We start from the raw sequence: 22,519 nt of genomic DNA, 5'->3' as shown, positions 1-22,519 counted from the left end.
AACAAGAAAACCTGTGTTTACCTCAGGTTACTGCTAATATATCGCGAACACCTTTGTAATCATTGCATTTTATATGCTGTTTATTTTTCTAGATTTTCTGCTTTTATATAGGAGTGTGCTCGGAGTACAACCTGTTGGCTCCAAGTTGAGTCGAGTCCACAACTGCAAAGAGACGCATTTTAAACAAGTTCATCAGAGCAACCACTTGTGAGGTTGGGGAAAAGTCACTCAGATGAGTGACGAAACGTTTCTCCCACAAAACGCTACGTCCACATGAACAGAATCAACCTTTGGAGACTTACTTACCTGGATGATTGAGCAAGCATCAAGACGTTATTTGCAAACCTTTGTCAATCTGTCTAAAAACGATTGCAGTCCCTCCAGTTCAGACCATGATTATTTGGAACCTGTGAAATCACCTTGCAATCTAAAGTGGTCATGTGTAACACCCTCAACAAGTTGGTCGCCGCATAAAGTTACAGGGTGTCCGTCCAGTTCCTACACCTACGTGACTGAGCCATAACTCTGAAGGAAGTCAGAAACCAAATATTACAACCAGAACTTGTGGTTTGATGTCCACACATCAGCAACTGTTGCTTCCATACTAATACTAATATATGCATAAAAAGGAACTGGCCAAACTGGAAACATTATACATTTTATAAGCCACTGAAAGGACTGCGCATGCAGCAAGGTGTGTCCAGGGTCTGCTCAGCAAACACAATACGTGGACGCTGTCTGTCTCCTTTGCTAGACCACAATCATATTTCTCTTTTAAATATATTTATAATTACTAATAATTTGCCAGTTGCATCAACATCGGTGTGTTTGATGTGTCGTCTGAAATGTGCATGTGTGTCAAAGCTCTGCCGTCATTATTACTGAGAGCGTTTGGTAACACGAAGACCAAATGATACATTTTTCACGAATCACTGTTAAATATAGGATTAGGTGCCTAAAAACTAATCTACGAGAGCATGTGTCTAATGTGAGCTTGGTCTTACCAGCAAAAGCCAAACAACTTGACATCACAGGAATAAGAAGCTGGATTTTGTAGTCCTCATTTGAGAAGCTGGAATCCACATTCTTGCTTTGTGGTTTTTCATTTCAGCTGCTTTTGTTAGTGAGTTGTGTAAATTGAAAAAGAAAGCAATGCCAATGCTGTTTGCTTATGTCATTCTCTCCAACAATATCATCCCTTTGTGTGCAGCAGAAAGGAATAGCATCTTAGGTAATTAGTGAGGCTAACCTTTGACCTCAAGAGTTGTCCCCCAGCACTACAATCCCCCATTAATGTCGGCATCTCCTCGTGAATCTCTGCCAAACAAAAGACCAAACAGCAGTTGATCCCTGGGAAACAGCACAGTGCTAATTTGCTATTATGCCTGATCTTCCACTCATTTGTTTGGCTGACTGACTACACAGTGTGTGTTATGGTCTGCTGGCTCTGTCTGCAGAGTCCTCCCGCCGTTACGTGAATGATGGAAATAATTTTCATCAGATAAAAATCAGGCCAAGCATCATGCCTCATATTTTTTCCCTCCTGCCTTTTTGTGAGAGCCGTGTTTTTTGTAGTCTGGCCAGGTTTTACAATAAGCTTCATTTCACTCCGTTTCTGTTGAAGGAACCTGCTTCAGGTCTTAAGTGAAATCACTCGACCTGATCTCCACCTTCACTGTTGTCTCCAACACGAGCCTCGCACATGACTGGTTCGCGAGAGATGGTAGGAGGTTTCTGTGACCCTCTCTTGTGTACGTGTCTCCCTGCAGCCTGATAATTAGCTGCCGACTGTCAGATAATTATCCAGGCTGCATCTAATTTTGGTCACAACCTCAGACGATAATGGTCAAATGAAATCAATGGCGTACAGCAACGCGTGGGATTGGCTAAGCAGCATGTGCTCAATTGGCTCATTCCAAATGGTCTGTCCCCATTAATGAGGCGGCCGCATTGTGTTAATGACTACAGCCGCATCTTCTGGGCGGTCACATGCTTATAACTCATTAATGAAAACGTGAACTATAAATGAATGTTGCTGCGAGTTGCTTTTAGTGGATATCTCCCCGTTTCGGCGAGGTACCAGCACTGCCTGGGTATTATGATACACTTCAAACTGTGCCACCTACTGATAGTAGCTGAGGTGTTGAGCGAGACAAAATGGATAATAATGAGAAACGCTGGGTAGATTCTTTAGACTTGCATCATTTTTTTCCCCAACCAAACAAGCTTATGTACAGGTGTTCTGGAAATATTGCACAATAGCTTCCAGAGTTGAGCATTTTGTCAAGAAAATGATCTTCACCAAGACATTTGGGGTACTTGGGAGTGCCATTAAGTTGAGTAGCAAACATAATAGGCAGGTGTGACTGAGGAAATGCCCCCACCTTTAAACCCCCACCGATGCCTCCCAATGCCAGCCGGGGATTTGGGTTAAGGCGGAGATATAAAGACGCTGAGTAGAAACGGAGGATTGGAGGTGTATATCTTCATGATGCACCTCTGTGTGATGACAGCCATACTGTATGTGACAGTAAATCCTTGGTACTTATGCATCATTTCCTATTTCCTGCTCACCGACGGCTGAGGGGAAGCATCGGCAGTAATACAACAATTTCTGCCGGGGCATCAGTCTCTCTCTGAGAGCTAAAACACTGGTACTGTAGAATTCAATGGTTAATGTGCAGTCTGCAAAGCTACTAAAAGCTTCCAGCGAGGAGATTTTGGACGCACTTAAGAATAATTACAGTTTATTGCAAGTTAAATCTTATTTTTTTAAAGTTTTGACAGCTCATTCCTTCGGTCAGCCACGCATCCCCGGCCATAACGCCGATGCTGAAACCATCGAGCACTCGCAAAGTAGGAAATACAGTAGAGCTGTGTTGGTGTCTGAGCATATTTTGAATTGTGTAACTTTATTAGCAGCGTCCTAGTGAAATGCAGCAACAACATTTAAAGTAACATCCTCCTCTCTGCCTCTTAATGCTCTCTGGTCGCTATGGTAATGTGTAAATATTCCTTTCAAAATAAGACACACAACTACAACACGGGAAAAGACCCAGGGAAACAGAGTTGACGTTAAAAACCCTGAAAACCATACATTTGGTACCAAACGACTCACGGACTGGTACCGGTCCGTGGCCCGGGGGTTGAGGCTGCTTATTTATGGCACTGCAGTACCAAAAACCAGACAGTTCAGCTTCATGAGGAGTTCTCGCAGGATAAATAAAAACTAAAATGAGTGAAAAAGAGAGAAAAATTGTGTGTTTTCTGATTTATTTTTGATAAAACAATAAAAATGTGTTTATTTTTTCCTTTTTCTCGTCTTTTTCCCTGCTGTATACTTTTCCGCGTTAGTACTGAGCCGCGTACGAGCAGCAGCAACAAATTTTTAGCTGCCGCCACCTGACAGCAGTCACCTTCGACCGTGGCAGCCAGCTGTATGTTTAATTTAACCACGCTGCTAACATCTGTTGTAGTTATAATTTGGAAATGGGTGCCATCAAAGAAGTATGTCCTGTCATAAATCCTTAACTGACCTGTCAGCATGCATTATGAATGATCAGATAAAATAAACTTTGTTCTTTTTGCCTGTTCGTTCCTTTCGCTTGTGTTCATTTAGGGCGGGCGTCCTCTCGATGAACTGCAGCCAACATTATTAAAGCTGGTTTAATAGGAAGTTTTACTTGCCTCCTGTTTTCGCCCGCTGTACATATTGCAGCGATGTAGGTGTTTTCATGCACGTGCATGCACTTCCTGGGAACCCACTTGTGGCCTCACCTTCGTAACTTGGCTGAGCTGAAGTTTCTTGTTTCGCAGCACTTTGCATTAGCTGGGAGAGCACAAAATTAAGAAATAATGAAGTAAAGAACAACAATGAGACCCGAGTTTTAATAAATCGGAAGCCTCCTGTGAGATGCAGGATCTACCGATGTTTGCATCACGTTGTGTGTATTGTGGCAGCTGGCTCAGGGTGAGACAGCTTAATGAGAGATTAGACGGCATGTTTGGCTAAACTGGACGCCGCTGGCGTCTCATCCAGATTCCCGTCGGTCCGAAGGGGCTTGTTTGGCGGACGCGTTCCTTTTTCGAGTTATTCAGCGACTTTACCGTTTCCTCCCGCGCGCGGGTGGGTATATGCGACTGCGCGGTGTATACACGCATGTCTCTCTGTGCACTTTGTTCCTCTGTAGCTTTTTCCAGGGAACTTTGTGTGACATTAGTATTCCAGCGGCATCGCAGGGGTCATGCGATCTCCTCCCAGCAGTGCTTCCACGCTCCCCCCTTTTCCCTTTCTCTCCCCTTCCCTCCCCCCTTTCTCCATTTTGTAGGCTGCAGCACTGCTTTAACTAGAAGCACGGGGAACAAATAAAAATAGATGGGCAAAGTTGTGAGATGTGAGCCCTGGGGGACGGACTGTACGGATATACATTTTCTGTGCGCATTTGGAGCGGCCCTTCTCGTCAAAGAATATTATCCCCCCCCCCCACCAACCCCACCTCCTTCAACCGCCCCCCACATCCCCACCCCAACTCACTCCTCCCATCTTTGGATCACGGCAGTAATTCAATTGGGGATAGACGAGCAGGATTTCCTTGATGCTTTTTCCCCCCTTTCCCTATAAACGGGTTGTCTGCCTGTCAGCATTGATAATGCTAGCTGATGCACACTGCGGCTAACTCTTCCCAACCTGCCCTGCCATTCCCCATACCGCTTTGGTATTGAGGAGCTTCTCCATGATTTACTTTATGCTTGTCTGCCCATCTGGCTTTTTTTTCTCATTTGCTGTCCCTCCCGAGGACAAGCCCGCCTGGCTCTCATTCTCTCTCGTTGATCTGTTTTTCTGTTTGACAATCTAAGCATTGTCCATCTGATACGTCTCCGGCTATCTTTCCATCTGTGGAGATGGGAATGAAATGTGATCTGACAGGAGGCTGGATTTACTGTATGCTACCTTACAGTCACCCCTGATCTCAGCTCTCTGTTTGAGTATCTAAGCTGATCTGTTTTTACGGCACATCTGATCAGCGATGCCGGTCAGAAATAAGCCGATCCGCAGCAGCAGGTAGCCCGTAGCTGTTCACATCATCAGTCGGCTAACAAGGCCCCATATAAGTAACTAATGTACAAGCTGACAGGTGTGATCGACCAAAAACCTCAAAACAGAGTGTGGTCGCTTTCCTCTGAGAGCTTCATCTTTGAGATTTTATTCTGACAGTTTCTTGACAGTGTTGACTTCAGGAATCTATCTGCTGCTCAGACATGCTGTTATCATTTTGCGAAATGTTCGGCATCACGTTAATGTGTGTCAGGAGAAAGTGACAAGGTGTAGCAAAGATCATAGCTGCTCTCAAATAAGCTTCCCTTTGATTTTTCTCGCACTGCACACCCGTTCTCGGACCTCACCCATCTTCAAAAATCGTATATGTTCGTGTGGCGTTACAAATCTGCTGAATGTTCTCAGTTTACACCCTTTCCTCGACACTCGTGCTTTGGCTGTAGGGATGTCGCCGTTCTGAAACCGGGACTGCATCATCGCTGTATTGCAGCTCCATCATTCCATACAGCGATAACCACGTGCAGCTGCTAATGTCTCATCCTTGTTCGGCTTCGTACTCAAACCTCGACATCTGCAGACCGAGAGTGTCTTTTTTCAAAGATGACTTAAAAACTGTCCTTTCCTTCTTACGGTGGATGTCTGCAGGATCACAGAGACAGACTCGTGATAACAAAGAGCAAATCAAGCAGAATTTCAAAGACAAGCGCAGTCCAGGCTGACCGCGTCTCACCAACCAGCTTCTCGCTTTATTGCTCACGTCGGAGAAAGCTTTCACAGCGCCGTCTCCACAGTTGCTCACATCTGTATTGTGAGGCGGCGCGTTGCCGTGTGTGTGTGGGATTTGTTTTCAGTGTTTGCATGTTTGATATTTGACAGAAGAAAACCTGTAAAGTTTATTCTACATGATCCAAAACTCTGGCGGTCTAACCCTGACATTAAGGATTTATAATTCTTTTTAAAGATGACAACAAAAGAAAAAAAAATGCTGGAAAGAAAAACCAAAGTACATTTGTACCGATGATAACGCGACGCTCCCGCAATGCGTCTCTTTACTTAATATGACATTATTCTTCTAACAATGCATTAACGGGTCTTTAATGCACTAAAGGTTAGGCACATTTAGATGCTTTTTCCATTGACAATGTTGAAATAAATGCCCTAAATCAAGCCTAATGTGCCAGTCAGCGAGTAGCCTTTCATGAGGCGGCGGTTGACTAATAATATCAAAGAAAATCTAAATCTAGCCGTAATTGTCAAAGATGTTGATGTTCTGTGTGAGTCACACAGCGGAGCAATGAAGAACTAGATGGAGTGAGCGAGAGTAATAGGCTGCATCAGAGTGGTGAGGAAGCTAATGCCTCTTGAGACTGTTTGTAAGAGAGCGAGGCCTTTGGATGGCGAGCTGACTTCAGTATGTGCATTACTCAGCCACATAAATCTGGGAGCCCCCGCCTCGGCTGCCTGCTTTGGTTTGGCTTTAATTACCTGAGCTATCCTGCACTCACCACCAGCACTTCCCTAATGGGGCTGCCTCACTCGGGCATCACTCACGCTCAGTCCGGCCAGCTGGCAGGATGGCCTGGGGGGGGGAGCCTGGCCCTCTTATTATAACTCCAAGTCTGTGCCCTAACGCACCTGTAGTCTCAGTGTGTGCGCGCGCTCGCATGTGTGGCTGTGCAACTTCCTGGGCTGTCACATAAACAAACTTTTGCAGCAGGCAAACAGAACACTAAGATTTCTCATGAAAGCGTTCCTAAAATATTAACCGCTATTTGCAATCATGCTGACCGAGATTGTCCAGTAATTTGGCCTTCTGTTACGGTATTAAGTGCCGGGTTGCTCGTGTGTCCTTGGGGCATTAGCTGTCAGTCAGTGACATGTCACAGCAGCTTCGCCACTTGTCAAGAATGTGTGCTTTCATTCTTCTTGTGTACAGCTGCCTAACAATGTGCCAAGAGCTTTCAGCGCTGACTTAAAATGCATCAGGCCGTTTTTGTTCCCCAGCGTGAAAAGACACGGAAGGCTCGGTAGGAGCTCCTCGCGTCCCGGCCGCCGTCGAATGACTCGCAGTGACCTTGGAGATTATTGCTATACTAGACAGAAAAAATGCTATATGTTTGTCAAGAGCTGTCTGTCATCAATGAGCTTTTGTGTTGGCTATCGATCGGCTCCTGGCCAGGACACCGGGGTTGATGGATGCACAACAAACAGACTCTGCATTGCCAGCAAGCCGCCCAGCGAGCACGATGGGATGTCAAGTCTGGGAGGCTGCCGCTGGCCCCTCGCGCCTGCGCTCCCTCACTCGCATGTGAATGTACCCAAGTGTCGGCCCCGCCCTCAGCCCGATAAAGAAATGAGCTGCGTCCCTAAATGGCGATTCATTAGTAAACAAGAAGTGGATTACTGTAGTTTAGCCCTGTGTCGATGACGGGCCCTGATTGCTTTGTAAAATGTAGCGAGCTGTGAGCGTGAGCTGCGCCGCTGTATCTGCAGCACGCACATATAAAGATAACTACACAATTCCCCTATCAGTTGACCTGGTTTCCCTTCAGTTAGTGAGCTCCAGCCTCCAGGGTGCAATTGAGAGCGCCTTGGTCTGATACTGGATACAACACAAATGCCAAGTGCAATACAACAATCATCATCCCATGTGAATTTGGAGATTTTTCAGGAAGTGAGCTACCACTGCTACATTATTCAGCCTCTGTCTCTCACACAAGAGAGAATGGCATTAAAGTTAATTTCAGCATGACTCCAGCTGGTGCTGTTGCAGCCACAAAGAAGCCACATTGTTATGTATCTTTATTGCAAGAGGCGAAAGCATCAAAAGGCGTCCTGTTGGAAAATCTGCAAATCACCGTCGTGAAGCGTTTGTTTTCTCTCGACTGGGTTTAACCCTGCCTCCCTGCAAAGCACGGATACGCCATGAGGTCAGACTTATCGATCCGCTTTGATATTTTATAGACCCCAGTCAGCTTCCACCAGTATAGGCTGCAGTATTTCCCCCAGCGACGCGATCCAGCTGTGGCCACCAGAGACCTTCAATAAACAGACGCCTTCGGCCACCGTCCAAGGACGCCAACAATCGCAACGCGTGCACGAAACGAGACGTCGCTACCAAAATGCAGCAATTGACCTCCACAGTTAAGCATCCTACAAAATAGAAAACGTCGCAAAATCCGAGCTGTAAATTGGTTTTAACGCCTGTAACCATCTTTCTTTGTAGTTTTACTGTCACATTATCCTGAACATCTGGGCCAAGAGTGTGTGCTACTAAAGGCGGTGTAATTCAACAGCGCTGGCAAGAAAAAAAAGAAGCCATACTGTGCTTTTCACAGGTGCTGGACCGGATCCAAATTGATAATTTTTCAGACTCAATAACACTTAGAAGGATACAGGAAAACAACAGCACCGGACATGCAGGGGAGGTCTGGCAGATTACAGGAGATTTGTCAGCCCCTGGGAGTTCTCACTCAGCTGATGTTGACAAAGTAGAGCTGATGTGGGTTGGTGAAAGGGGGGAAAAAAAGCTGCAGAAGAAGAAGAAATCCTTTTGAAACAGAAACCGTTCATGCACACGGGCTTGTGTGTGATACATGTTGAAGTTTCTTTGTCTTTTCCGTTTCAACAGCCTCTCCCCACTTCAGCACCGAGGGTAGAGTGTGAGTGAATAATTCATCAAATCCGAAAATCTATGAAATAAAATCATTTGTTGCCCTATAGTGTGCTTGACAGAGAGATTGTTTATAAGGGTGGTAAAGCAGGACTTGAGCATTGGTAACGATCAATAGCCTGATGGAATCCCGAGGCCCTCGCTTGTTGCCAACGCACATCCAGACTGAGACATCAAAACAGCTTTGGGTTTCTCTCCTCTCGCTTGTGTCTCCAGAACATTTCAAGCCAGCTGGGCAGTTCAGATATTTTTCCATTGGTTGTTTTGTAGTTGCATTATTTAGCTCTGCATTTAGACCCCCCCCCCATCACACACGCACTCCACATCTCGAGGTTGTCATTAGCGGCTGTATGTTACAATGATGCTGAGAACAATTAAGATAAAAACGCTGTGACAAATCATAATGGTGATAATGATAATGATAAGATGAAATGGAAATGACTCTGGCAAATAGGGTTTCTGTTTTTAGGATGATTCCACAACAGCAACGACACACTCGTCTTACACCAATAACAATGATAATTATTATGATGATAAGTCCAAAATTACCCCTCCCCACATCATCAGCCTTTGCCTTCGTCTTCCCTGCGTTTCGTTAGAAAGAGGAGAGGTCATAACACCACTTCCAATTATTTTCCCAACTATCCCGAAACCCCCACGACTCAGCCGGCCCACGCAGCTCGGACCAAAGGATGGTGCCCATTGCCAGTGACCTATTAATCTCTCCACTGTAAGTGAACAGGCCTTTGCACTAATGAGGAATGATTAAAGACAGCAATGAGCCATTTTTGGAACAGCTTCAAAAAAAAAGGGATGCAAAGAAGAAAAAGAGATCATTTGCCACGATCAACAAGGAAAGGACCTTTCCAAAACACTGGCATGAAGATGCAAGCACATCTTTTTAATTTTAATCTCTTACGGTAGCATCGGAGAGCGTTCGTCTCTTTTATAGAATATTCGCCTCTTTGGAGGATCCAAATAGAAAAAGCTTTCAGCAGAAAGTCTTTAATGCTAAAATATATCAGGGTTAATTTCTAATCTGTATCCACTAGTTTCTGAGGATTTGCCTATAAACCCAATCTGAATCCTGGTAGCTGGTGGCCTGCTTGATGTTGAGGTTAAAACGCAGTTTAGGCTCGTGATTCCTTTGTTCTTCTGCAGGCTTAGACTCCTACAAACTTGTCTGTGTTCATAAAAATTACATATTTAGAAGTTTTTTTTTAATGGCTTAGATGTAACTCTGCACCTTTGCATCCTTAAGTATGCATGGATCTATGAATAATTAGTTGCTGCTTTTATCTCCACCTACCCCTCTGCCTCACATCTGCAGCTCCAACATACCTGCTCACTTTGATTCGGCTCAAACGCTGCAAAAGTACTCAGCGCTACACAATGGCGAGTTGTAATACTGAAGTAATTTTACAATACGCGGACTGATTAACCCCAAAAACAGTTTTGTCAGTGAACAGTGAGTAAGTTACCTTAAGGTGGAATTGAAGGTAACTTAATAAAGGCTTACATTTTGAATCAGCTGAATATATTATGCTAATGTTAATGTTACGTCATGTGGTATGTCTGAATCCATGTTTTTGAGTGTTGTTGAGGCCAGATACTGGGTTGCATATAATTGTTAATTTAAAGATTATTTTTCATTCTCGAAGTATCTTAATTTTTATCAGGTATTTTTTTTTTTTTACATTTTTTAATATTTCATATGAAGGAAAAGACAGATTACGTGATTAAAATCGTGTCTCAGATTTAACTCGTCACTCTTTGTGGATGTCCCAGTTCTCAAGCTGGGAGCCGCAGCTATAAAATATTACACGCCGTAGCGTTCGGCTTTCCCGTCATTAGATGGCAAGCCGTGGAAAAAAATCCCAACCAAAGCACATTAGGTCTGCTGAGTTCTCCGCATACTTCCTGCCATGTAATGTACATAATGCAATCAAAGAGCAGCCATGTTTTTTGAGGTCAAAGATGACTGCCGCTGTGTGTTTTCTGCATTGCGCTTTGATCTTTACGAGCTCCCTCCCACCTCCTTTTTTTTATTTCGTTTCAGCTGAGAAACGTACATTATTTTCACTTTAAATTCAACAACCGACCCATTGAAAGCAGGTCTGTGTTATGAGAAAGGAAGGACCACTAAGAATCGCCCATGGGCAGTAATGCAGCAGTTTTTTTACTGTATGTAAGTGTGTATACATTCTGTAGATAGAAATTGGGCCTAATCAGCCCTGCGGCTCTCCAACAGAGGAAAAAAAAGAAGAGGAATCCACTTAGCAACGTGGCTAATTTGCATAGCTTTGAAGAAAACGGGGTCTGTGTTTAGTCAGCTTAGATGGCAAAGGAACGTCAGAGTCTGACACTCAGCGGGAGACAAAGCAGCTGACTGGTTTCTCTGACGTTCAGGCTGGCTGGATGACTAGCTGGCTGCATTGGTATTGCTTTGATGTACAAGGCACCTCATCAAACTGTGTTTATGAAGGTGCAGATACTTTGGTGGTTGAACCTGCTGAAGCAGTAGCTGTCAGATTTTGTGAATTTAAAAAGTGCTTCCTAAAAATTCAATTTGCTTCTTACTGCATATCTGTCAGGATGGAAAAATATCTGAAATAGCTTTTAGACCATTAAATATAAGGTGGTAAAAACATAATCTAGGTCAACAGGGCAACGATTCAGCTTTTTTTAAGCCTTATTATCATTTATGTGTTTCATTTTGGTGTTAATTACTCGTATTAGAAAATTACAGATTGGTTTTATTTTCTTTATTTAAAATGTGCTAAAACTAGCCTGTCACAGGGGAAAAACATCTGTTCCACCTGACAGTTTGTTCCCTTTAAAGTTGGTATTTCCTGCTGTCAGTGAGCTAATTGAATGCTTCAGCTGATACATCTACACACAGCATTTATTAGCTGTCTGTCCTCGCCTCCAGCTGTCACAGCCTCGTTCTGCTCAAGGTCTCTTTCTGTTAAAACGGGGTTCTTCCTTCCCACTGTCGCCAAATGTTTGCTCATGGAGGACTGTCTGATTGTTGGTGGGTTTCTCTGCATTATTGTAGTGTCTTTACCTTATAGTACAAAGAGCCCTGACGTGACTGTTGTGACTTGGCGACGTATAAAATAGCTGAACTTAATTTAATTCAGTCCATCACAGCCACTCACGTGATTTCATACCAGTTAGAAAGTTACACTAGCAGTAAACTACAAAAGACTTGAAGGACATCCCAGAAGAAGACTCCAACTCTGATTGGTTATGCACAATAATATTGCAATATTATTATATTGATTATATTATATTGCTTTCTTGCTTGGAAGCTTGTGGGCAGATTTGGATCACAGTTTAAAAGTAATATTAAGGAACTGTTTAAAGTAAATTAAATAAATGCCAAGACCAGCTCTGGTTTCACAGTAGATAACAGGGCTGCACCAGGAATACCAAGTGGAAATTCCAGTCACTGAACTGGTCCTCAACAAACAAAGCTGCAACTTCCAGGGTGAAAAACTGAAGAATAAAGCCAAATAAAAGTCCCAAAGACTGCAGTTCCTGCAGTGGCGCGCTGAGGCTGAAGTCCTTATCAACTCCTATGTTAAAACAACCCAACAGCAATAAAACCATGTTTGCACCCTGGTACAACAAACAGTTTTGCCAGAGTGGCTGTTTGGCCAGCTGGTCGTCTTTCTAGCTTAACAGTTAATGTAAACACACCAAATAGTTTTCCTGTCAAACCCAAGAAAAAAAGCAAAAAGTGTTTAGTCTTAAAAACTCTGGATTTTGTTATTGGTTTGGAAGCAGCTCAGTTTCAAAGTGTCTTATAAAGAAGTTGTATATCATATGCAACAATGAATATGAAATCGGTCATCAGACCGATACCCCGTGAACAACACTGACATGGCCACTTTGATATCTCATAAAAGACCAATATATCAGCCAATCATAACACATCTGACACCCCCTGTCTTTCTCTCTCTCCTGACCTCCTGCCTTCAGTCTCTGCATCTCTTACAGCACAGCAGGCTTTGATTTAAGACCTCTGCAGCAGTTTATGGTGTATATATCCTAAATGGACATTTTAATAGGCTTTTACTTTTTTTCATTGTATTGTGCAATGTAAGCAGTAATCATAAATTATTATAATCATAATTTGTTGCTGCCGGCTGAAAGCCTTGCACAGTATCTCTGAAATGTCAAGTTTTCACAAAGAAAACAGCTCCGTTCAGAGGCTGACCAGCACGGCACGTGCGAGGATTTGAGAGGATTTTAATAAGTGGTGGTTTTTAGTTAATCTCGGCCCGTATGGAATCGAACGTACCTTAAAGTAAGAACGTCAAATTAAAACAATGTTCTGTAAGGCTGAATGTGATTATTCTGCTAGAGTTTCTGAAGAATACCACTTGTGTCCAAATGATTTGAAGAAAATTTGTATACAGTGATCCACAAACACATAATGCAGCCCTAAAGACAGAGAAAGGGGGCGGGCTTTAATATTTTACCAACTGTAAACATCACAAAGCTGTTTCGAGGCCAGGCTACAGAGTCTGTGTGACGCTATCAAACATTCAGCTCCTCACGTTGTAATGAAGGAGTGGGAAACTGGACCTTGAGGAGTTAATATCGTCCAAAAAACCAAAAACGAGCACATCTGCATTTTTAGCTCGCTCCCATTTTTCTTCTGCCTGTGTATTTTTTATTCATATTCCCCGTCTTTGCTCTGGAAACTGCCATCAGGCTCAGAGGCAATTTACGGTACCTCTGAACACGTCCTTAACGGTACCATCATGCGTTCATCAGTGCCACCGTGAACACAATTTTATTACTCAATTTGATGCCACACAGGGTTCATTCCCCGCATTTTTTATGCATTGTGGGCTGAGCTCAAGCAGAAAATAATCTGGACAGAGAGGGCTGTGTATTACGGCTCAAACGGGATAAAGCACTGACAAATTCCGGACCGGAGGACTAGTGAGCGGGGAGGACAGGGAGAAAGAGAGATTAAGAGCTACACCATTGTTTACCTCCTCCTCTAAGGTGCAGGATACTCTGTCGTTTATAAATGTTGGTAGCTGTTATTGGTTACCTTGCAGGCTTTAGGGGAAAGAGGAAAGGAAAATGAAAAAAAACTTAGGGAAAGACCCAGGAGGGGGTTCGATACAACTTTAATAATGCGTAGCAGGAGCTAAATGAGCCATTCTGCGGTACTTTAAGACGTCTTCCCTCCACCCACCCCCACCCACCCTCCGCCTCCCCCCCCTCACGGTCTCAGGGCCTGAATTATTAAAAGTGTTGTTTTCCCTTATTGCATTGCAGCAATGTGCCTCTTTGCTAGAAATGAGCTGCACGTTGTGGAGTTTGAATGCTTAAAGCGACCCACCTCCAACGGCAAAGCCAGGAGAGGAGCACGGAAGGCCCCCAACACACACACGTACACACACACGTACACACACACACACACACACACACACACACACACACACACACACACCTGAATGACCACAACGTTATGCTCAGATGGCTCTCTTACGCTTCTCTTATATAATGCACGTTGTGAACTAACTAGTTTGTTTTGCTAAACTGTGCAGGGCTGCAACTAATGATTATCTCCATTATTGCCTAATGGACATTACACTATAAAGTGTTGGAGAATGGTGAAAATGCCCATCACAATTTTCTAAAGCCCAAGGTGATATCATTACAGTTAATTGCCTTTTTCCCAAACAACAGTCCCAAACCTACACATATTCTTTACACCATAAAGGATGAAGAAGCAAGTCCTCCCAATTAAGAAAGATGGAACTAAGGGATGTCTTTTATGAATGTTTTAGTGCTGTCTAATAATCCCTTTAAATATTTCAGATCCAGCACTCTGCATTTTCATATTAGTCAGTTTTTGTTTTCAAATAAATGTACCCATAAATGCTTATAGCTTTGTTTTTAGAAGAACTCGGATTAATTATTATGAGTCACAGTTACTGTAGCCACGCTGGCCAAACTTTCCTCTCATCTCTTTAATTCATTCGGCCTGTAATTGAGCATTTAACTTGATTTTGTTGAGACAAATACGTTCGCGGCTGAACCTCGTTTGTGCTGCAGAATATTCTGGAACAAACGGGCTGCGATGGACTAGAAATGTATTTTTTGAATTTTCTTTAGGGCTCAAGTGCAGACTTGGTAAGATGGAGAAATTTTCAGAGCTGTCAATACATCTTCTCTGATGCACTGATGGTGCATTTTCATGATTGCATATATGGGAGAAATATAATAAATATTTGAACTGAATCCACTTTTATCCAAGTGAACATTTGTGTTTTCTTCTTTAGAAAAGTTTGAAAATGATCAAGTTTAAGGTTGAATCTTGACATTTAGAATAATTTATAAGCAGATTCAATCCTGAAATACTGATAGCCGCGTAAGCCTTGAAATCTATGTGGAGCAAACTCTCCATATATTGAGCCAGACTCAACAAGGCATCACTTAATAAAACAATACTTTCTCCTTCCCTTTTTCTGCTCTTGCAGGTATTGTACATGCCCGGTGATTTGGGTATTAAATTTGATGCCTGCAGTTAAATCTCTTGCTGTGAAATGCAAGAAATAAAAACTCCGAGTTGTAGATAATGCAAAGTACAGTAAAGCACGTTGCATGCTCCTACCCCCTCCCTCGGAGCCACACGCATACACTTGCATACCCCCGCCAACACATACTTTAATCACACAATTAATAATTAATCAGAGGTTGGGCTCAATGCTGTCAAGCCTGCAGATGAGAGAACACCCAACTGCTGAGACAAGCCCTTAAAAAAGGGGATTAATAACCAAAAAAAGGAAAAAATGAACAGCTAGACAACATGTCGCTAGTTAGGCTCAGTTTTTCTTAAAGTTGAAGGAAAATACAGACGGTCCACTGGCGCGAATAGGCAGCTTTGAATGCATTTTTTGTAAAGAAATAAATAACAAACGCTCGCTGGCTATAGAGTTCTGCAGAGTTTGTGAGGGGGAAAATTAAGTTGTCGCTTTTATGTGACATTTTCTACATGCAAATATGCAAAATTTGATTATGTGCTCTGTCTCCTGCGTATAAACACCATCAATAAAACTATAACAAACCGGTTCTAGAAGAATAGGTCAGGGATGAGTATGTATTATTTGCGCACCGCATTACAGCCGGTGCACTGATTGATTTCAATGCATTGCATCACTCTGGAATTGATCATACACCCGTGATCATTGTGTTCAATTTATTTATTCCCACTGATGCAAGTATTTTCCAACACTTAAAAGTCATCGGCGTCGGTGCCCTCTTTTTTTTATCTCTGTCAGTCTCGCAGTGCTCTGTTTCCAGTGTTGCAGCAGAGAGCAGAGTGTTTACCCAGCTGTAATTACAACATGCACAATGACCTCATTCTGCTGTGTCAGTAGCGGTAATGTATAGCCCTTGATGTTAAACTGCAAAGAAAAATGGTGTGCACTTATTTTCAATATGCTGACTACATTCCCAGCATTTTTTTTTAGACATGGCCGTGAAGGCAGATCAGAATTTGATATAAGCACTGGTGCTCCTATTTATCTGACAAGGTCTCTCTGCCTTAATATGCATTCAATAATGTGAAATGATATTAGCTGTAGGAGCTCATTGACTGTGCACTCAGGGTCTCTCGGTGTCTCTCCGTCTCTGTCTGTAGCACGCTCTTTATCTGTTTCTCTTCCTCGTGCACACATACAGAGAAGAAATGGGGGGAAAAAAAGAGAGGAGGCTTGAACCGCGGATAGCAACAGCAGCAGAGCAATCACACCGAAGCAATGCCCCCCACGCCTGGCCCATTAATAACAGTAATACGCACACCGCGCCCAAGCCAGCACTGCCGAAAGCACCACTGACACTTTAATGGGCATTTTTTACTTTTGTTTTTAAATAATGCATGTGCTGCTTGTCAGCACTGCTTCACTCCACCCCTGGTGTGCCTTTGCAGCGTTCCATTGTGCAGAAATTACAATGGAGACCTGTGTTTTCTGTGCCGCCTGCTCCGTAAGCTGCATTCATCACGTTCATAGGGACATCAGAGTGTGGTACATCACACTCTCGGGGCCGTGTGTGTGGGCACGCATGCCACGCATGTGTGCGTTTTTGTTTGTGAAGGCACCTCATTGGCACCGAGCTAATTAAGAGCGTCTTTGAGAGGGCGAACTGTGATGCTCGGTGGCACCGAACATGACTTATAAAGAAGGATGATGCTCTCTGTGATACAGTAAACCTGACAGTCCGCTAGCGGTTTGGTGTGTCTGCCGAGCATGCCACTGTTGTTATGCAACTACGAAAACCTCATATAGACCCCGAAGTATTCGGGATCCTCTGGGCTCACTTGCAGTTAACTTATTCAACAGTAAGAGATTCATCAATAAGAGAAGGTTTAATTTTCATTCGTCCGGGGACCAGTGCGGAGCGGCAATCGGTGATACATACCATAGCGTTTATGGCATAAGTTAATTTGCTTTGGCCATCCTTGGATGGGCAATAAAACGAGAACAATAAAACGAACACAAATCAGCAAAACACAACAAACTCAAAATTATACACATACATCATGGCACAACACACAAAGTTCAATACGAAAATATATATTTTTAAAAACGGCTGAGACGATACACAACAGCACGAGGGGCGATTCACAGAGAAAGAAGATGATGGTATTCAGCTCCTGCTCGTTCGTGACTGCATGAAAAAGTGTGGTAAAAAGTTTCGCTTTGAGTTTAAAGCTAATCGCACATTAAACGTCTCCGTGTCCAAGTGTGGGTTGACACTGTTCAGTGGAAAAGGAATGACATGAGTTTAGCCATCCAATAGATTAATTAACATTTAAACCTGCAGTTTATTGCTGTTTATTAGTATTTATGCATTTTGTAATATCACCCAATCATATACTCAGGTGGGAGAGAAACAGCTATAACATGCTAACAATGATTCAGACGAGAGCATCAGTGGATATCAGTGAGTACATACTAATGATATTCTATATATACAATATTTATACTGTACTCCCAGGACAGGTAGGCATATCTAGCATGTATCTTTCTATATTGTCAGCAATGGATGCACTGCCATTCTATTATGCAATAATGCTCATTGAAATCCAGTTTCTGTATTCTCAGCCAGAGCGGCGCTTTGGTGGACTGTGTGTGTTGTGTTTGTGTCCTGTTTGCTTTTTTTTTTGTGCACCTGCTGTAAACTGAGAATATTGAGGGTTTGTATTGTAATCATACATAAGCCCCCCACTTCTAAATTGGATCCGGAGCTGACCAAAGATGTATTTGCACATGGTAAAACTTAATAGGAACAAGTAGGCACGGGGACCAACAAATTAACCGTTGTTTAACTTTGAGTCTCGAACGGTGCAGATTTGAATATCGGGTGCTGCAGAAGCTGCTCGTTTATTTCGGATCACAGACAGTAAAGGTGACGGACGTCCTCGGCGAGAGCTGCAGAGGTTGCGTCGGAAGACTTGCAAGACAGGACGTGACTTCGGGACTAGCACCCTCGAAAATCAATTTTTCAGCAGTCCCCTGGTTTTTGAATTAAACACCAAAAACATGCAAATTTTATGCCAGCGTTGCACTTAGTAAGTTAGAGTATGGCTGTGTCACTTTCTGCGAGTAATTTGCACCGGCCTGAACACAGATTACCAAGGCCCATTATTAACCCGTTTGGGTAGCATCTGGGTAAAACGCACATTTCTCATCAAACTGAAAGCTTCGGTGTTTTATTTGTGCGCGTTATTCTCGAGATCCCAAAAAACAGAACTGTAAATTTATCATACATTGAAACTTTGCCAAAATGATGTGCCTCGGTGAAGTGCATTTATCACAGATCACTTATTGTGACATTTTAATAGTAGTCCCTGAAGTGCTACATCTCACGGGAGAACCGAGTCAAGACTATAATCGCAAAGGTTTAGGAGCAATAACTGTTTTATTTTGGGTTCATACTTTTGAGCTGATTCCATAACAGACACGGGGTAGTTAAGTGGTTATAGAGGATATCCTTTAAATGTGATGGTGGTCAGTTCACGGTTATTTTCTGGCGTATTAAATGTTCCCCACTGTTTTCCTGTTGATACTAAACCTCATTTGGTTATTTATATTATGCTGGTAGATCAACTTGACCCAATTGTGTAACTTTATTGATCGTAGCCAAGCCACCTATCTGTATTCCTTACTGCACGTAAGGTCAATAAACCTCAAAATCAATATTTATAACAATCAATGTTGCATTCTCTATGATGCCTCTTCCTGTGCAATGATTTCCTGCGATTGAATTGCTTTATTTGTGTTTTTTGGAGGCGCCCCTCTGCTGCTTCTTGTCCGTTTCGGTGACGCCTGCTCGTGTTTCTGTGTGTCCCTGCAGGAAACACGTTGTGTAAGTCAGGAAGCATTGCTGTCTTCGGGAACGTGGTGTACAGCGGACTGCTGAACGATCACCTCTGGCATTTGGGAGTGCCCCTCTTTACAAGACTGGTAAGAGCAGCAGGCCCCTCTGTGCACACTTACCTTCACTTTTGTTGGAAGAATTTCACGCGCTTGTGTGGAATCTAACAGGTGTGGAATTCCCCGAAGCTTGTAATGTTGTTTTTGATGCCCGCTCTGTTGACATGTGTTAGTTAAGGTTAAGACCTGGATGTGAATCCTCTGCTGTGGATGTAGGAGGCGAGGAAAACCCACCACACACACACACACACACACACACACACACACACACACACACACACACACACACACACACACACACATGCATTTCATATTAGAATTTTTAAAAGGCATAACTAAGATGTTTTCTCTGGCCTTAAAGTGCAGGTGAGCCCACCTATGGATTCAGTTCTTCCCCAGCTGGCTGGCTGGGTGTGTAGCTAGTAGTGCTGAAAAAAGGCTGGCTAAATAATTCATGAAATTTAGTTTTACGGCAAGAATTTTATAAAAATTACAAGGTTTTAATTAAGAACCGGAGCGGCTGAAGCTTGCATTAAGAATTCATGATAAATGTCTATCCCTAATTGTCAAAAGGAAAGCGAATGTTTGTTTTACACTTAATCTCGCTGATGGTGGAATGTGAGCTTAGGAGATTCTTGTGAACGGCATAAACACGAAGGATCACAGAGCGATATTCCAAAAGATGAAATCCAACGAAGCCCTTTCCCTTCTTGTTAATTACCCTCTTTCTAAGCAGGTCGCAAGTTTTCATCAATGTTTATTATTGATTAAATCTGTCGTTGTTGCTGTCATTTATGAGTCAGGAATTAGCGTTGATTGGTGCACAAGGGTTGCATATAATTGGGTTACATTAAATAGATAATTCAGCTGATCTCATAAATGTCTAATGTGAAGCCTTGTTTGATTATCAATTAATGTCAAACGGAGATGCAAGAGGCTGTTAGGAATCCTGTTGGGTTTGCTTGTGTTGCATGTGGCAAAGCTACTCTCATTGCAGCTGTAAGAAGAGCCAGGAGTTTTTACAGTGAAATGTATATTTAATATTGTACGCGCTGGCGAATTCAAAGTAACGCTGGAGCACGCGTGCACAGCGAACGCTGGTAAACAAGTCTTTAAAAGATGTAACAAAAAGAAGGACATCAAACGCCACAGGTAACAGAGCTTTGGCTTCTAATTAAACAGAAATTGTTTTTTGAGGAAAATGTGCCTGTTGTTCTTAGCTATAAAGAGTAGAAGGAGGAAAATGATTAAAATATTTCATGGCTCAAAAGTCACTTCATGGTGCCTTTTTCAAAGCCGAGAGTTTAATGGAGTAGGATGCTTAATTACTAGCATATTTACATTTTCTCCGACAAATCCTCCCACGAAGAGAAAGCTGATGGAAAATAACCACTGTGTGACTCCGAGAAGAGTTTACCCCATGACATCGTGAATATATGGTAAAATACATAAAAGATGGAGACAGCCACCATAGCGTCCAGGTTGGTTTGGTGTATTTCGAGGCTCGAGGGCAAGCCGCTCAATGACGAGCACCCATGCAGACTATCCAAGTGTTTCAGTTTTTGTTGGTATTTGCAAGACAGATGTGATTTAAAGGAATTACTGTGTTGCATTATGTAAATGTTAACCCAACATACAGCTGCTTCTAAACCAGCCTCCATATTAATATCTACGATGTTTACTGTGGACTGCCTGAACAAGCTGAAGCACATGCTTCAATAATCCACAATACATTTAGTCATGCAGAATCACGTGAAAAGAAACAATAACAGGTGCAAGTATGTAACACGAATGAGGTGATGTGCACAAATGCTTAAAGTAAACATTTAATAATATATTATAATATAATATGTACGTATAACAGACATAATGTGGCATCCGTGCAGCTTATTGATGTCACAATGCAAACAGGCCTGGAGGATTAACACAAACAGACCACACACGGTGCGCTCGCAGTGTGAAGACACCTAATCCCCACTGTCGTTAGGTTAACATCCTCCGTGTCGCTCCTTTGCACGGCGAGCAGCGGCCGAGCTCTGAGCCCGCAGGAGCACTCGTTGAAGTAAAAGGTTCGACTCCCGGCTGCGCCACCAAGGCGCGGCCTTGTGTAGCGCTCAGTGTGCCCGCTGCCGACACACTAGGTCCGCCCAGCAGTGGTATCAGCATGACACGCGGCAAGCCTTCACATCCCCAACACACAGCTCCTAATTACTGCACAGCCCTGCCAGTTTGTACCCCTAGGCCAGTACTGACTGCTCAATGCCAAGATGTAAACACTGCATTATTAACACGACATACAGTCTGTGCACACGGCTAGGTTTAATGTACTCGACGTATGTCTACATGGAGGCATTACTTTAGTGGGATTCTTTATGCGAAAGCATACAATGAATTTATTGTCTTCCAGACAGCGAGTTCCAAAATCACCAGATGGGCGATTTGCTGCGTATAGGGTAATGTATGCTTACAAATGATGTTTAATGATATCTTCCAGGGATAGGAAGCAAAACATTACCATTTTCAAGGCTAAATATGCAGGCTGTGTCAGAAAGCTGGAGATACAGAATTAAGTAACACACTGTCTTTTTTTTCTTGTTATTTTATGCATATTTATTGGCTGCCAGAGCGTCTTGATGGCATTACACAATATCTCGTTTTTTTCTTTATGGCAAATCACAGTCCAAACATAAGCTTTGCCTACTTATCACCAATTCTAATATATTTTCATATGAAAAATCTCTCATGTGAGTATTATTAGCAGAGTGCTCTGCCCCTGCAAGTGCCGCAACTTCCTGTCAGTGTGAGAATAATAAGGGAATGGAAATGTAATATGAAACTTCTTCAGCACACAGAGATAAAGAGGAGAAAGGGCTTCGTTTAGCCGCTTGTTTCTGCCTGCACGGCCTTCCCCGGCGCCCTTTCCTCACGTGACGTGTGCTGTATAGAAATGTCAATACCTACCTGTGGAGCTGATGGAGACCCATAAATCGATAAAACGAGCATAGCTGCAGATCCTTGGCCGCCAAGTTGTAAAACTGGTCACTCCATAAAGTGAAGTGTGTGATTAGAGAAAACCAGCCTGGCAGCATCAGAGTGGAGCCGCCGTCTTCCTTCGGGGCTCGCACCGGCTCGGTCCGAGCGTTCGGGCGAGCCGGCCGCGACTATAGCCCAGAACCCCGCGGGGAGCTCGCAGGGATGAGAGCGAGAACTCTCATTGTCTCCTCTGGTGTCTTTCTAACGACGAGATCTGAGTGTGGCTCGACAGAAGATGCTCTGTAAGTAGCGGCGCTACGGACGAGAGGTGAGATCGGCATAAAA

At 43.2% G+C, this 22,519-nt stretch overlaps 1 protein-coding gene across 9 annotated transcripts in view; it reads left to right on the top strand.

The window, feature by feature from the left end:
• LOC113020226 (RNA binding protein fox-1 homolog 3) overlaps positions 1–22,519 on the top strand; it is a 421,260-nt gene that overhangs the window by 265,294 nt on the left and 133,447 nt on the right. For 8 of the 9 annotated variants that reach the window (XM_026163999.1, XM_026164003.1, XM_026164001.1 and 5 more), the window contains one exon: positions 19,122–19,231. The exons of the other annotated variant lie outside the window; for it this stretch is intronic. In XM_026163999.1, the coding sequence (XP_026019784.1) occupies positions 19,122–19,231 (110 nt within the window). The remainder of the gene's footprint in view (positions 1–19,121; positions 19,232–22,519) is intronic. 9 annotated transcript variants of the gene reach the window in all.

Source organism: Astatotilapia calliptera, chromosome 4 (assembly GCF_900246225.1).
Source record: "Astatotilapia calliptera chromosome 4, fAstCal1.2, whole genome shotgun sequence".
Lineage (NCBI taxonomy): Eukaryota > Metazoa > Chordata > Actinopteri > Cichliformes > Cichlidae > Astatotilapia > Astatotilapia calliptera.
Note: the sequence above shows the minus strand (reverse complement) of the source record. Positions and strands in the feature narration are given on the sequence as shown.